This window comes from Porites lutea, chromosome 13, assembly GCF_958299795.1.
Source record: "Porites lutea chromosome 13, jaPorLute2.1, whole genome shotgun sequence".
NCBI classification, from domain to species: Eukaryota; Metazoa; Cnidaria; class Anthozoa; order Scleractinia; family Poritidae; genus Porites; species Porites lutea.
In genome coordinates, this window is record NC_133213.1 from 22,472,548 (window position 1) to 22,487,475 (window position 14,928).

Here is a 14,928-nt window from a genome sequence, read left to right on the forward strand (position 1 = left end):
CTTGTACAGCATAATAAACAGTACCACAGGAAAGTACTACTCAGTATAGCTTTCATTTGAATGGTCACACTTTAAAATTCCATTCCACAGACTCAAAAGTTAGAACCACCTTGTACAGCATAATAGACAGTACCACAGGAAAGTGCTGCACATTAGCTTTAATTTGAATGGTCACACTTTGGAGTTCATCCACAGACTCAAAAGTTAGAACCACCTTGTACAGCATAATAAACAGTACCACAGGAAAGTACTGCTCAGAAGCTTTCATTTAAATGGTCACACTAAAGGTTTACATTCACAGACTTAAAAGCTAGAACCACCTCGTACAGTCTAAATAAAAAGAAGACTTACAGTAAAGTACTGCTCAGCACCACTTCATTTTGTCCACAGACTCAAAAGTAAGAATCAACTTGTATAGCATAATAAACAGTACCACGGGAAAGAACTCCTCATGAAAGTTTTCAGTACTGCCGAGTCAAGCTTCAGAATTACAAGAACAATAATCGAACAATTAAAAAAGAGGATAGTTGCAGCGAAGCTTCCCTAACTTAAACATTAGCAAAATTCCTTCCCGAGCAACAAATCACATTAATAATAAACTCGGTACCTTCATGAATTAGAACGCTCGTAAAAGGGGTTTAAATGTTTCAGCCATCACGTAACGCATCTTAAAAAGCAAATAAGGTAAGAAACGCAGCTCAAATTCTACTCATCTAGTACAAGAACCTTTTCATTTTCTGTACTGACGTGCGTGTCCTTCAGAATGTGGAGAATTGAAAACTAAACGCAGAGGTAAGACATTTTAGAAATATAACAGACAATATATTTAAAACAGACTATTATAAATCCTTATCGTTTATTTAGCTTTTTTTTACATCCCACGTTGTTAAAATCTTTGCGAAAATTATCATAAACTTTGAAATCTCCAAACGTGTTACCTTCGTAATTCACTGCTTCCCTTTTTATCAGCTTCCTAATACACCCTACGATCGGAGATATCAGTATATTCGACAGCATTTGTAGCTATGTTTCACCTTAGTTTTTTTTTAACAGCCCACTAGCGCAATTTCTAGATCTGAAATCTTTAAAAGAATATCCTTTTTTTTAATTAATTCAGAATTTTTTCATATTTTATCTTCCTGTATTTTCACACTGCAGCTTCCTCTATCTCTATTGTCTTCCTTTATTTCGAAATCGAGGAAGAGATCCCGCACTAAGAACTAAACTCCCCTTCGTTTTGCCTAGTCTAGAAAACTTTCTCTTAATAAACGATTCCAAGGTACGCTTTTACTTGTATTGTGCTTGTAGTCGCTCAGTTTACGATGTATATTACTTTAGTCATGGTACACGTTTTTAGTTATGATTGCGGAAAAACTGAATCAGACCCCAGGAAATGTTTACTAAAAGACTCGCAGCTTTGCGCGCCTCATAGCAAGATTCAATTTCTTGTAAAGTTAAGTAGAATCAACTGGCAATAATGCAAGTCTCTATAGATATTTTTAATATATCGTGCAGCGTGCTTTTTGAAGAGAATTAAAATTAAATGGGTTGCCTTTCCTGTGTTCAAACGACTTTAGATTACGTAACACTACAAAAAAGCCATGCAGTACAGCGAAACAAAGCAATCTAAGATACATCCAACGCTTCCCCTTAATTTTAATAACTTTGCAAATATTTCCAAAAATTTGTAATTAGCATGCATTTTATTTTGCTATCCTTTGCATAGTATCTCTGTACTATTATAAACTCGTTGAATATGTATCTGCACGATCGGTCGAATATCACCGTTTTATCAGTGCGATCGAACTTCCCTGTCAAGTCATACACAGTTAACAAATCGAACAGCGAAACATTACTTTTCACTTGGTTTGCTGAATTTGACAACAGACCACATGGTTTTTGCAATTTTTTCATTTCATTTTTGACCTTAAGTAGAGTTAGACAACTCAATCGAAACTGTTCTATTGTCACTAAGAAACAAACTTGATATTTCACGGTCGTAGATATTTAGATCACCAAATATCGGAAAACGTCGAGATTTTTTGGTTGCATTTCTGACATTGATTTAATAATTTTGGTGGATGAATACTTTAATCTATATTCTTAACAGGAAAGCATCTATACTAGGTCTCTATAGAAGGCGATGCATGATTAGAAAAAGAAATGCTACCATAAGACTTATAAGGCTCTTGGACAAATGATCGCAAAATATATCTCTTCACCAAAGCAAGATGATTGTCTCCAGCATATTAGGTTTTCTATTTTACCTTTTAGAGAAAGAAAACTGTTCGATCATTTATTGAAGAATTTCGTACTCAAACTAAGCTACATATAATGCATCATTTCAAAATTGAAACAGCAAGTTCGATTTACCTTATTCTATTAAATTCCTTTCTCGATATCATGGTTTTATTTCTGGGTATTCACAAGTGTCAATGAAATTGCAGCAGAGATATTTAATGAAACGGCCACGGCTGGAAAGTTTACTTTTCTGGAACGTTTATTCGTTTTGTTCACGGCTAAGTTTGATTAACGCCGACTGAAGGTGTCTTTGGGTCATCAAACTACAAAACTGACCGACATGCATGTATACGGTTTGGGTGTTTCTATGTCGACGTTTCTGTACTTTATGGAGGTTTTCTAATATGCCAACTGATAATGCACTAAATTTTTAACGTAGTGAACAATTCACATTACTTTTAAATTTGGAAATCTTCAAGTGATGAAATCCTCATACCAAGTAGTATGAATTTCAAAAACTCTAAGGCACAACAGCTATTCTAACCATTAATTCGGGGTAATACTCTTGTAACCACTTTGGCACCCTTCAATTGTGTTGCAAAAGAAGACGGTTAGAATTATCTATTTTTCTCAGAATTGATAGTGATCACACTTGTCCAGAGATCTACATGTTACGAAGTTCAGTGATGTTAGGTCTATTTATTATTTAAATTGTATCTTTATGTTTAAATTTCATTGATATCTACTAGCATCTGCCTTTAATGTAATTTCTTTAACCCTATATCTTCAAGGCACAAGTATAAAACCAGGCTGTCTTCGAAATCTACATTTTCCATTCCTTTGATGAGAACAAATTTAATGGTAAATTTTCATATTCGCTTTAAGGGTCGGAGCTATTCTTTGGAATAATGTTGAAGAATCTGTTTAGAGTCTTCGCAACTTGCCATTTCGCAACAGTCCTTGAAAAGAGCTATTTTCCGTTCATATATTAATTTCTCTCTTTCTTCAGTTCCTCAGTTTTTTCAATGATCCGAATCTGTGCTTGTGCTTGTCTTTCTTTTATTTCATTTTCTTTGTCTGTTTGTAGTGTTTGTTTTTTTTTTACTTTACAATGATTTTATACTTGTGCCTGCATGTAACAACCTCTTTAATGTTTTAAATTAATCTTCAATGCCTCCTGGCTAGATTAGCTTTAATTTTTAACTGCTCTCTAGGTTGCTTTATACCTTACATAAGAAGTATGGTCTTTTTTCCTCTCTTTTTTCTGTGTGTGGTAAAAAGTAAAGTTCTTGTCTTGGCTTGTCTTGTCTTGTCTTACGCTACAATTTCTCAAGTTTTAAATGAGATGATTTGTTTGGATGGACGTGAAAAGGCCCGCCGGACTTACAGTCAAATAAAACTCATTAAAGTTGAACAGTTTCGGAACAGTTACTGTTGCAACACTGAATTAATGCATCGCACACACATTTTATTGACAAGTAACGGTCCTTCATGAGGCCTTAGGATCTGTTTTAGTTGGTTTTTTACACGGTGTATAGCGTGTCGACAATAATGACCGGTTATAAAAGTTATATGATAGCATCCATTCTGCACAAATTTCGAGAATTTAATGTCAGTATGGCACGGTTCGAAGACATTTATGTGTTTCATATATATATTCTGTCCTGTTTCGCAAATGCTGTGTTGTGTTTTGATACAGAGTTGTTCTTGAATACTGAATGGTGTGTTATGTTTTGTATTTCGAGTTTGAAGAATATGGGCAAATGACAACAAACATGCACCAACGACAGTTCTGACAATAAAGCAAGAAACAGAAACACAAAACTCAAACGCCAAACAGAAACATCACAAAACCGAAAACGGACGCACAAAACCCAAAATATAGAAAACAGAAACACAAAGTGCCAAATTTGAGGCCTGGAGGCTAGGTTACTTGGAGGCAGTAATAAACTGTTGTTAGTTAACAACATGGTTTCTTTGGTAAATTAACCTTCTGTAGATCTTCTGTACTTTTCTGCTGTTTTTCTGATCTCATTCTTAGATCAATTTGTATTTGTTAATGCTCTCCCTTTCTATCTCTTTGAGAAGAATAATCGTGCATGCTTCGCTTGAACATTGCATAAACGCTTATGTGCTCTGTAGCTTATGGATTACAATATGCTGTTATGTTTTTGTCCCCATTTTTATCACAGTTTTCAAAAAACGGTAAAGCAAAAGAACACACATTTGACTTCAAATCAAGTAAAATACAGCGTTCAGTTGCGAAATAAACTTGAAGTACAGTTACTGATTATTGCTCTCTTCGAGACGTTTCAAGCAAACGAGATCTCGGCAAGCAGCAGGTTAGCCCGCCTTTTTATTTACACAAGACGAGAATTTTATTGGGAAATAACAGCAAGACCAGCCTTCAAAGAGGGCCAGCCAGCTACAGTAGCTAAGTCACATCAAAGGCCCTCAGAGCAAAAATCTGACAGATAACATGAAAGCTACAACTGCGCAGTGAATTTCCTGTGGTTCAATCTTTACAAGTGGTTCTTTAATTTCTCACACTTCTTACGTACATATGAGGTTCACTGGAATGTACGACCCCTTCCAAGATTATGTACTAAATGGACCTATTGTAGCTTTTGAGTAGCTGGATACTGCGTCGTCGGAAACGATTCACATTCGCGACAGCTACTGAGCAATGCTTCGCTGTTGTCCGCTTGCCAATAATCATGACAAAAGAGAGAATTCTAGAAAATTTCAACCCAGATTTGAAGAAACCCTATATTAAGCACGTATTTATGTTGTAACTACATACCTCTGCGTTGCGCAGTGCGAGCTCCGCAGTCAAGCCACTAAAGTCCTATAAGGAAACAGGAATTTTTCCAGCTACAACAACTGCGCCAACTGAGATTAACAACAAGATGCAAGCTCTACGCATTGCGAACGACTCGTGTCTTTTAGTGGCAAGTTGCCAGTGGATAAAGTTAGCAGCAAAGATTCGTGTTAGCTCTAGGGCCAAACTTCACTGGTTTCATCTTCCGCATTCGATGCGCAGCAGCTTAACACACAAAGAGCGCTTCTTGCGCCATCCATCGTAACTTAAGCCATTGTAAGACTTCTTCAAATACATGGGATTCCTTAAGGCCATGCCAAGCACGAACAGTTTATCTTTAAATGATATGACTAATATCTGCACGCTAAGTGAGCGTGTGTCTGTTTAAGTGCCTGCTGTTAAAAGCCATTTAAAACTAGACAGTTTTCACTGATATGCACTCTGTAGAAGAGCAGGGACTCATTTACAGACAGAGAAACTTCGCGCTAGGACAAGCTGATTAATGATCAATGGCAATAAACAATAACACTAAAGATTACAGTTCACCACTTCAAATATAGTTTATCTAGTCTCATGGATTATCTGATCCGACTTTTCGTTGCCAAGTTTTACTCCCCCGTAAAAATACCTCGTTCCCAGTTCGGGTTTCCTCTCAACAGGTTGCTAAGTGACGGTCAGTAAGGCTCGACCTTAAGCGCAGTGAAAACGGACGCAACATTGTCGGCTGACAACTCCAAAAATTGTTACATGTTGCGTCCGTTTGCACACCCACCTGTTGGATGTTGTTGCATGTTTTTGAGAGTTGTTGGGAGTTGTTGCGCAAAGCTTTAAACCGGTTAAAAGTTTAGCAAAATGCAATGTTGGGCGTTGTTGCGTCCGTTTGCACCTTAAGGTTCGACCGCGGTCACACCTCTAAGCATAAAAGCGTTTGCTACTGTTGTTATGCATACTCCTTGTACATGACAAAGTACAGTCAAACCTCTATTACGCGGACACCTTCGGGACCTTCCCAAGTGTCCTCTTAATGGAGGTTGTAAAAATTGCGCAATGTTTGTTAACGATCAACATTCAACGGTTACTTTGTACTGTGATAAAGTTACATGTTGTTAAAGAAGCTATCCAGAGTTCAAATTCATTACCTTTCATTACTAACTTTAATTTGTTCGTAAATGCAAAAACATTAACTGAATTCAGTACGTATTTCAAGGACGTAATTCAATACTACTATTGTCAATTCAGTCCGATGTCCACTTAATAGAGGTTTTTAACAATAGAAATTAGCCAAATAAAACTTATTTTAGTGTCCGCTGAATAGGGGTTCGTTATAAAGGGAAATATCAGACGTCCGTTTCGGGACCAGGCTTAGTGTCCGCTTAATAGAGGATGTCCGCTATTTTGGGGGTCCTCTTAATAGAGGTTTCACTGTATTTAGCCCTTAAAATACAAAGACGTTAACTAAGCATCAGGAACTACTTACTGTCACATGCACATGACTGACCACAAAGAGGCAATGATGGCAATTTTCACAAACTGAACTATCTCACTTAAATCTCAAACGAGGTTGACTTAAATCTATGTGCTGCACATATAATTTTGCAGAGATAAATTAGTAATGATTTTTTTTACATTGTCTTTGGTGGTTAATCATTAACAAACTCAGCCCAACCTCCAAGGGACACTTCAGGGGACACTTGCATTCAGGGGACACCTTTAGTCACGGGACACCTGCATTCAGGGAACACCTCTAGTCAGGGGACACCTGCATTCAGGGGACATCTCTAGTCAGGGGACACCCGCATTCAGGGGACACCTCTAGTCAGAGGACACCTGCATTCAGGGAACTCCGCTAGTCAGGGGACACCTGAACGTTTAAGCATTTGTTCGTAGAACGACAGAACTCACGAAAATTACAAAACTCAAGTGCACCACTATTATACACAAACTGGATCATTTTACGCTTTTTATTGACACAAACGGACCTACTCCTTCTTAAACATTGTAAGAAATCATCTGCAAATGGGTACAACAAAGCTGAACTTTACCTCCGATATTTTCGGCCAACACGCACTTTCTTCATGACAATGTTCAGGTAGCAAACTCGGAAACATATGGCCGCTGTGCCTGATATTTGATTAGTCCATTTTAATACTGTCAGCGAAATGTTTGTAAACTTTCTTCTCCTTGACTGATTTATCGTATTCCAACAATTCTGGAACTGCGATGTGTTCCTGCATGCCTCTGTCAATTGGCTTTCTTTAATGTCACGCATTACGCAGTCTTCAAAGTATAATACAGCTGATTCCAATTCTTGTCCTCCATATGATGCCACTAAAGTTCTCTTGGAACTTGCCTGCCTTCTAATGTGACGCATTAAGAAGTCTTTACTTTATCATTCGACGACAGCTTCTCGTAGTTCCTGGACGAATCCTCTTGATGTAAGATGTCACGCACTCATAATTTTCGGATGATATGACAAAACCTAGGCCTGTAACAAAACAGAATCTTCGCTGGGTGCTGAGTCATTTACGCGAGAAAGGTTTCTTATAGGTGCGGTACAGCTCATGGAAATGTATATTTCTAAAAGACTCTTAGCCTATACACAGAGAGCATAATTTACATAAAAAATGTTTTAACTCTTTAGTGTTTTTATATATATATTTTTTAAAACACCAGTATTTGAGGTTTTCGTTAATTTTAAGATTTATATTAGAGAACAAAGACTGGAACTTTTTATCATTACAGAGCTCCCTTACAAGGAACCATAAATTTATACGATGAGTTTGTTCCTTCAGTACAAAAGTTCAGTTATTTCCATTTCTCGTAAATACTGCTCCGGTGTAAAACAAATTCAGCCCAGTCTTAAAGCGTTCTTCTAGTGAAATTTTTTGCATAATGAATACCTAGAAACCGCTAATTAAAAAAGAAAACAGGAAGAATTGAAATAACAGGACGCGACGATTATCTTCTCACTGTAACAAAAACTTCCTTCCGTTTCAAAACTAATAAATAAATTTTTAATGATGGTTAAATTAAATTTCCAAATGATATCATCTTTATACTCATTTTAACTTCCTGGACCAGAAAACAGCATCGATATTTGTTTATACGCTGCCCAGGTCACAAAAATCATTTGCCTCGTTCAGCACAGGATTACCAAGTATTTCTTTCAGCCGGGTTTACATGTCACTTTAGGGGGGCCCTAAACGGAATACTCATCAGCCTTTTCGATTTTGACATGGGACCCCTAAGAAATGATGCAGTCGGTAATGTATGCCTGAAATCCGTCCCGAGAGAGATTTTACACTTTTTTCAAAGGGCCACGGTGGATGATAGAGACCTTCAGATTCTAAGACCAGCACATAGTAAGAGAACGAGATTTTCTCAATACTAAGCAGTGCATGCGCGAGAACCAGCGTCATTTTGGCGGGAAAACGTGATAGCCGTCGTCATCCATCGTCATCCGTCGTCATTCCACGACGAGTTTTAGCGAGAATGTCGTAGTGACGGAAACAAGTTATGCAAAGTTAAAAGTTTTATCATTTTGCGACCTCCGTTAGTAAAAGTAAGCGTGCTTACTTTTATGGTGAAAAAAGAACAATAAAGATTTCGCTGTGGTGAATATTTTTTGAGAATTCGCGGGAATAAAAAACGTTAAGTTAGATCTCGTCCTCGAATCTGAAGGTCTCTATTTTCTAAATACGCGAAAACTAGCCTTGGTTCTGAAGGCGGCTTTTTGTCGCGTGCGAAAACATATTCCCAGGGTCCTCTACAAGTAGCAGAGGAGCCTGGGAACGAGTTTCCGGTGTTTGTTCAATTGCACAGTTTACAGAGGGGGCCTTACGGGAATTACTATCTTTGATCTTATACCCTTGAAGTCCGGTCCACGATATTGTGGTTGAATTTTATGTCTGCTTACCTTTGTGTAAAGTCGTTAAAGGTTGCGGAGTATTTTAAACCAAGATCCCGGCTACTAATCCATTGATTTATTTGCTCGGGATGCGAAATGTCCACCTCTAACCAAACAGAACTGAAAATAAATAAATAATACAAAATTAGTCCAATATTCTAGTACTGCACTTCTAGCTTTCCCGGGCGTTTCTTGTCAGTCATCGCATAAGACAGAGAACACGTTTCCTCATAATTCTTTCCCACATCTTAGAGGTGAGGCAAAGCGGGTACTAGCATATTATCTATCAGCATTTTGCAGGAATACACAATACAGTTCTGCTCGTGTAATTATAAAGACACACCCGCATCAGACGACTGACTGATAAGCTTAATTACCAGCAACTTTTAGGAAAAAGGGCCTGCACTTCTCCGAGAAAGCGGCGTCTCAAAAGCAAGCCAAACTTACTGATTTACCATCAATAGACTATTCCTATCAAAATGTCTCGTGTTTGCGAAGTCAGAGTGCTATCATTATTTTCATATCGTACCCATCTGGCCTTAGGAGTCCAGGAGAAATGCATAAAATTCTCTTTACTACATCTAATCCATCAAGGCCACCATGCAACGCTCCCATATCTTCATACCTAACAAGGACAAAAAAACATGTGAAACAAAATCAATTAAACTACTAACCGTTCTGATAAGCCCCACTGCCATTATGATCTGTAAAGGTATGCAGCTGGATCGAAAGTTCACACGTATCCGTATAGTTTTGAACGAAGATTTTCTTTCCTCCGTTTTCCTTAAAAAAAATACGCGTACACATAGCGTATTCGAATCATTTTCGCCCGTCCACACGAAAACACTGATACAATGGAGAAAAGATAACATCTTTTACAGGGCGTATGACATCAGCGTATTCGAAATCCTCCGTTTTCGTCCATCTACACAAAAACGATAAGCGGGCGTTTGAAAAAACACACTTTGGGAACCGGTTCCGAAAACCTGCGTTTTTGATGACCAAAAGACGTCATTTTCTTGTGGACGAAAGGCGAAAACGGAGAAAAAAATGTCCGCTTTCAAAAATATCCGGATTGTGTTTTACTGACCAATAAAAATTGAAATAAATGCTGGGCGCCATTTTCGTGTCTACGTCAGAGAAACTCCTTGCAAACAAGGTTGCGTTTTCCCAGTATAATTTCCTGCCCTTGACAAGGGACCCTTTTCTTCCTGATTTACCCCTCCCCTAAGCCAACATTTTGCCCTAAGTGAGAGGTATTAAAGTGTTAATATTGGCTTAGGGGAGGGGTAGACCGCCGCGCTCTACTATCTGAACGCCTATAGGCTATAGGTTTATCAACGCCAACCGCGTCTCCATTTGCTCCGTAGTTTTATTTTCACGATAGTCATAAATTGTTGCGGTCAACTAACGGAAGGTCATCGCGTACTACTTTTATCGAGAAATATGTTCTTACCTGGAAACTTCAGGCTGTAACAAGGCCATGTCATGCGCAGGGATATAAGGTGGATTGCTTATCACAGCATCAAACTTTCTGGCGCCTATTATCGACAACACAGACTCTGAAGTAAAAAATTTTGGCAACCAGTAACAATAGGGTTACGTAGAGAAAAAAATCGACTTAATTTGAGTGTCAGTGTATTTAGAAGCAATATACTACTTAAGAAGACTATTTTTACGTCTCTTACTGGAGACGGGACTGCTATTTTAAGTGGTCCTTCGAGCCACGCGAAGGTCTAGCTGCTTGCAGGGCAAAGGAAGTACCTTTATTTCTCTGTTATTTCAAGACCCTGAGTATTGATCCAGCCCCGGGAATCCCGCTCTGCAGTCAGGCGCTCTACAGACTGAGCTAATCCTGCCACGGTAGGATAATCGTGGGATAATTTAAGCCACAAATGGAGTCAAGATTTTTTTCTGGTACAAAATGACCTCTATTTCGCGTGTTCTTTTAAATGCAAAATTTGCAACAAACCTGAGGCAGTTTTCGCAAATTTTCAGCTAGACATTCAACAAAACATGGAACTGCTGAGTTAGGGCCTGTTTACATGGAGGTGGGGGACCCCGTGTAGGTGAGGTAACCTACTTAGGCGGGGGTAACCCGCCTGTCCATGTAATCTCTCATATGGTCACCCCACCTATCATGTAAACGTGATCAAATTAAAACAGGAGATTATATGGACAGGTGGGTTACTCCACCTAAGCAAGTTACCTCACCTACCTGGGGCCCTCACCTCCATGTAAACAGGCCCTTACTTACCTACATCAGCATGATAAAGTGAAATCCTATCACAGACATTGCATCTGAAACATTTAAATGTGGATAAATCATTAAATGAAAGATACTGAATCTATAATATCCGCAGTTAAATTACCAAGTTACGCAAAAGAAAAAAACTTAGAAAACAATAAGGCTTGACCAGGAATCACACCCACTGGTTAGAGTGCCTTGTGTGTCCAGACACCGGAACAGTCAAGGTGTAATTCCCAGTCAAGCACAAGTTTTTTAACCACTTAGGTTGGTGATTTAACCACGAACATCACACACTTTCATCCCATAAATGAGATCTCGTAGGCAGTATGTTTCCACAGTATCCCTTCGCTGTCTCGTATAAGCCAAATTAACACTTGAATAATTTAGTTTACTTTGTCTTTTTTGACTTTGGCAAAACTATTGGTTAAATATGGTAACAATAAACTGTCTTCACTAACCTGTCTGCATTGTGTTTTGTGAGACTGATAGCTTCTTCACTTTTATCAATAGCTACACACCTTGTCTAGACAATAGTAGAACAAATGATTATCATCAGAGGATTTAGGGGAGGAGGGAGGGTAGCTGATTGGGTGGCTAGGATTCCCCACCCTCCCCCTCCCCTTTAAAAAAAGCTAGCCCACATGACCAGTCCTATGGTGAAACATGAGTGATTTTTCCTTGTTCATGTGCATTTTTTTCATAATAAAAAATAGAATTAATATTATACTTGCCAAAAATCAATTACCAGAGGAAATTCTGAAAGTATTGACAGGCAGATGGCACCACTACCACAGCCAACTTCCAAAAAAAGAAATTCCTTATCTCTGTTGTCGGCAAGGTTGTGATGTCTGGCTATCAGATCTATTAGTTCCTAAATTCAAGATAAAAAAAACTCTATTTAAAAAATTAATCTTGAAAGGTAAGAATAGAAATATTGAACAAAAATAAGAATATTGAAGGGAAAGTTGAAGAAAGGGCCTTAGCAATTTTTTATAGCTTACCTCTGTTTCAGGCCTTGGAATGAACACAGGCTGTTTCATTGCCAAAGTTAAATATCGGAAATCCCACTCACCAATAATGTATTGCACAGGGACCCTGAAAGTTGGATATAAAAGAAAAACAGTATCAATAATATTATATGGGCACAGCCTTTCCTTGAATGTCAGTATCTGATATCTGACAACAGTAAAATAAAAGAAAAATCATGGATTGAATATTATGTTTGCGATGAGACCAGCAAAAAATTACTGGTCATTTATGCTCTACCAAGTAATGGAGTGATGTACAACTTTTGAGGCTGTGGATGAAAGCTTATGATTTAAAGAAATAAACTTTTAAGGAAAATTTTGATGTGTGCTATTTCTTTTTTCATTGAATTCTCACTCAGGTCATTCCAGTGTTCTTTATTGTTTTTATTGAGGCCTTTTTAGGGTTGGTGGGGGTGGGGGGGGGGGGGGGGGGACATATGTCCCTAGTCTAAATTTCAAATACAGGCATTTTACATTTTGAGGAGTAGCCCCAGTTGTTGTGATGTCGGAAACTGCCAGGCCATGTTCCTGTTGGTGTTTAATCCACCTTTATGTTGTCTGTCACCATTTTATCTACAATCTTGGACAGAATAAAATGAAACAGCAAACCCCCATCACTGCCCCCCGTTCCCCCCACCCACCCCCGAATCAAAAATAAAGCTGCACAAAAGGAAAAAACATGCCATTTTCCCATCTTTGATTTTTGGGGGAGAGGGGATCTAGGTTTTCCATTTATTTTGTCCAAGACTGCAATCTTGGACAGAATAAAATGGAACAGCAAACCCCCCATCCCCCGAATCAAGGATGAAGTCGCGCCAGGGGCAACAACATAGTATTTTCCCATCTTTAATTTTGGGGGGAGGGGAGTCTAGGTTTTCCATTTATTTTGTCCAAGATTGTTGTCTTATGTCGCCATTTCAAGGCAATGACACTTGTCAGAATTTTACTCTGACAGGGCCTATTTATTCAGCACCTTTGTAATCTCCGCTGGCATGATTGATTCAGCTTCCTCGCCTCTTCCTTTGTTAAACTCTGATGACTTTGTTTGAGATCAAAGGCCTAAATAAACATCAACAACACCTATAATCTGTAATCTTGAAACCAAAAAATAACTGAAATGACTAAAACCCTTTCTTTACAACTTTAAACGAGGGCGCACTTGTTCAAAGGAGGGATACCTCTCTCTAGGTTAAGGGGTATAGGTAGGGGTTAGCATGGGATATAATAATGTTATTTATTATTACTATTATTATTATTATTATTATTATTATTAACATTATTATTAATAATAGTATTATTATTATTATTATTATTACTATTCCCTGTGAAATATAAAAATCTTTCATGCCAAGAAAAGTAAGGCCTGTCCTACACAAGACACATTGTCCTACACAAGACACATCTTAAATAACATGCAAACTTCTTGTGTAAATCATAAAAAATACTTCGGCATCTTAACTAGGATGGTACGTGGCTAGTATAGTATGCAACTTATATTCTCATATATAATGTAAAGTTTTTGTCCTAGTTTTAAAATGTTTTGTGTAGGACATGTCTTATTTTTCCTCATACATGATGATGATGAAGACAAGGATGATGATTATGATGATGATGGTGACAATGATGATGATGATGATGATGATGATGATGATGATGATGATGACAATAACAAAGACAAATACTGAAGACCATGACAATTACATGACAATTACATTGCCTTGCACAAATCATCAGTCGATAAAAAGGTTATCCCATAAAGAACAGCCCAAATATAAAACTGCTCTGAGGAAATCTCAAGGGAACATAAATACAGCTATTTCGAGAAAGGTTGTCGGAAAAAGTGCACGAGACAATCCCAAAAGGCATTGTGGGTGGTTTTGAGGGCACTATACTTCAAAGAAATTTGAAAGAATGCTGCGTGAGGCCACGGACATATGTTTGCAAGTACTAAAGGAAAGCAACAAAAGTAGGTTCAACAGCTTCAGTCATTACAAACAGTGTATTAATCATATCCCATATTACCTTTCGGGATTGTCGCGTGCACATTTCTTTCGACAACCTAGCCTGCGAGCAAGCTCTCCTGTTTGGGCCAGTGAAAAACAAGTCTCACGAGAACGCACGAGCAAGTGGCGAAGCCGCGAGGGGCAGGGCTCCTTTCCTCGGCCCCTTGCTCGCGCGTTCTCGCGAGGCTCGCTTCGTTTGCCCAAATAGGAGAGCTTGCTCGCAGGCTACCGACAACCTTTCTCGAAACAGCTGCAACCAGCAGCAAAGCATACCAACCAGCAACCTCTCTTTGCCAACGATATGTTCTGTGATGATTTTTACTGAATGTTCTGCCTCTGGTACATTGGCTTCTTTTAAGCGTTTTATCCACGCCCTCGTGATGTATCTGAGATTTTGAGAGTCGGGAGAGCTGGGAAAGTCAGCATCGCGTAAAACTTCAACATTTTGAAAGTGTCTTTGAAGTTTAGGTATAAACCTGGCGTAATTTACAATCGCAAATATACTCTGGCGACTAAAGATTCCCCTTCTTAATGTCATTAATAATATGCGCCAATAGCAAAATGAGAGGATTTAAAATCTCAAAAAGTCGAAGCGCAACTTGAAGATACCGATACGCGGTAGGCCGCCATTTTTGATTAATATTCGTTCCCAGGTTTTCTACCAATCCCGTCCGTGG

At 38.4% G+C, this 14,928-nt stretch overlaps 1 protein-coding gene across 1 annotated transcript; it reads right to left on the reverse strand.

The window, feature by feature from the left end:
* Window positions 1-7,410: 7,410 nt before the first annotated feature.
* Window positions 7,411-14,901, reverse strand: LOC140923653 (MTRF1L release factor glutamine methyltransferase-like). The gene is made up of 10 exons (XM_073373724.1): window positions 14,529-14,901; window positions 13,222-13,307; window positions 12,222-12,315; window positions 11,966-12,091; window positions 11,679-11,743; window positions 11,227-11,270; window positions 10,426-10,531; window positions 9,499-9,594; window positions 8,979-9,089; window positions 7,411-7,547 (listed from the first exon to the last, which is right to left on the reverse strand). Exons 1-10 carry the CDS (start codon window positions 14,787-14,789, stop codon window positions 7,514-7,516), a joined length of 1,023 nt encoding a protein of 340 aa, XP_073229825.1. The 5' UTR covers window positions 14,790-14,901; the 3' UTR covers window positions 7,411-7,513.
* Window positions 14,902-14,928: the final 27 nt, after the last annotated feature.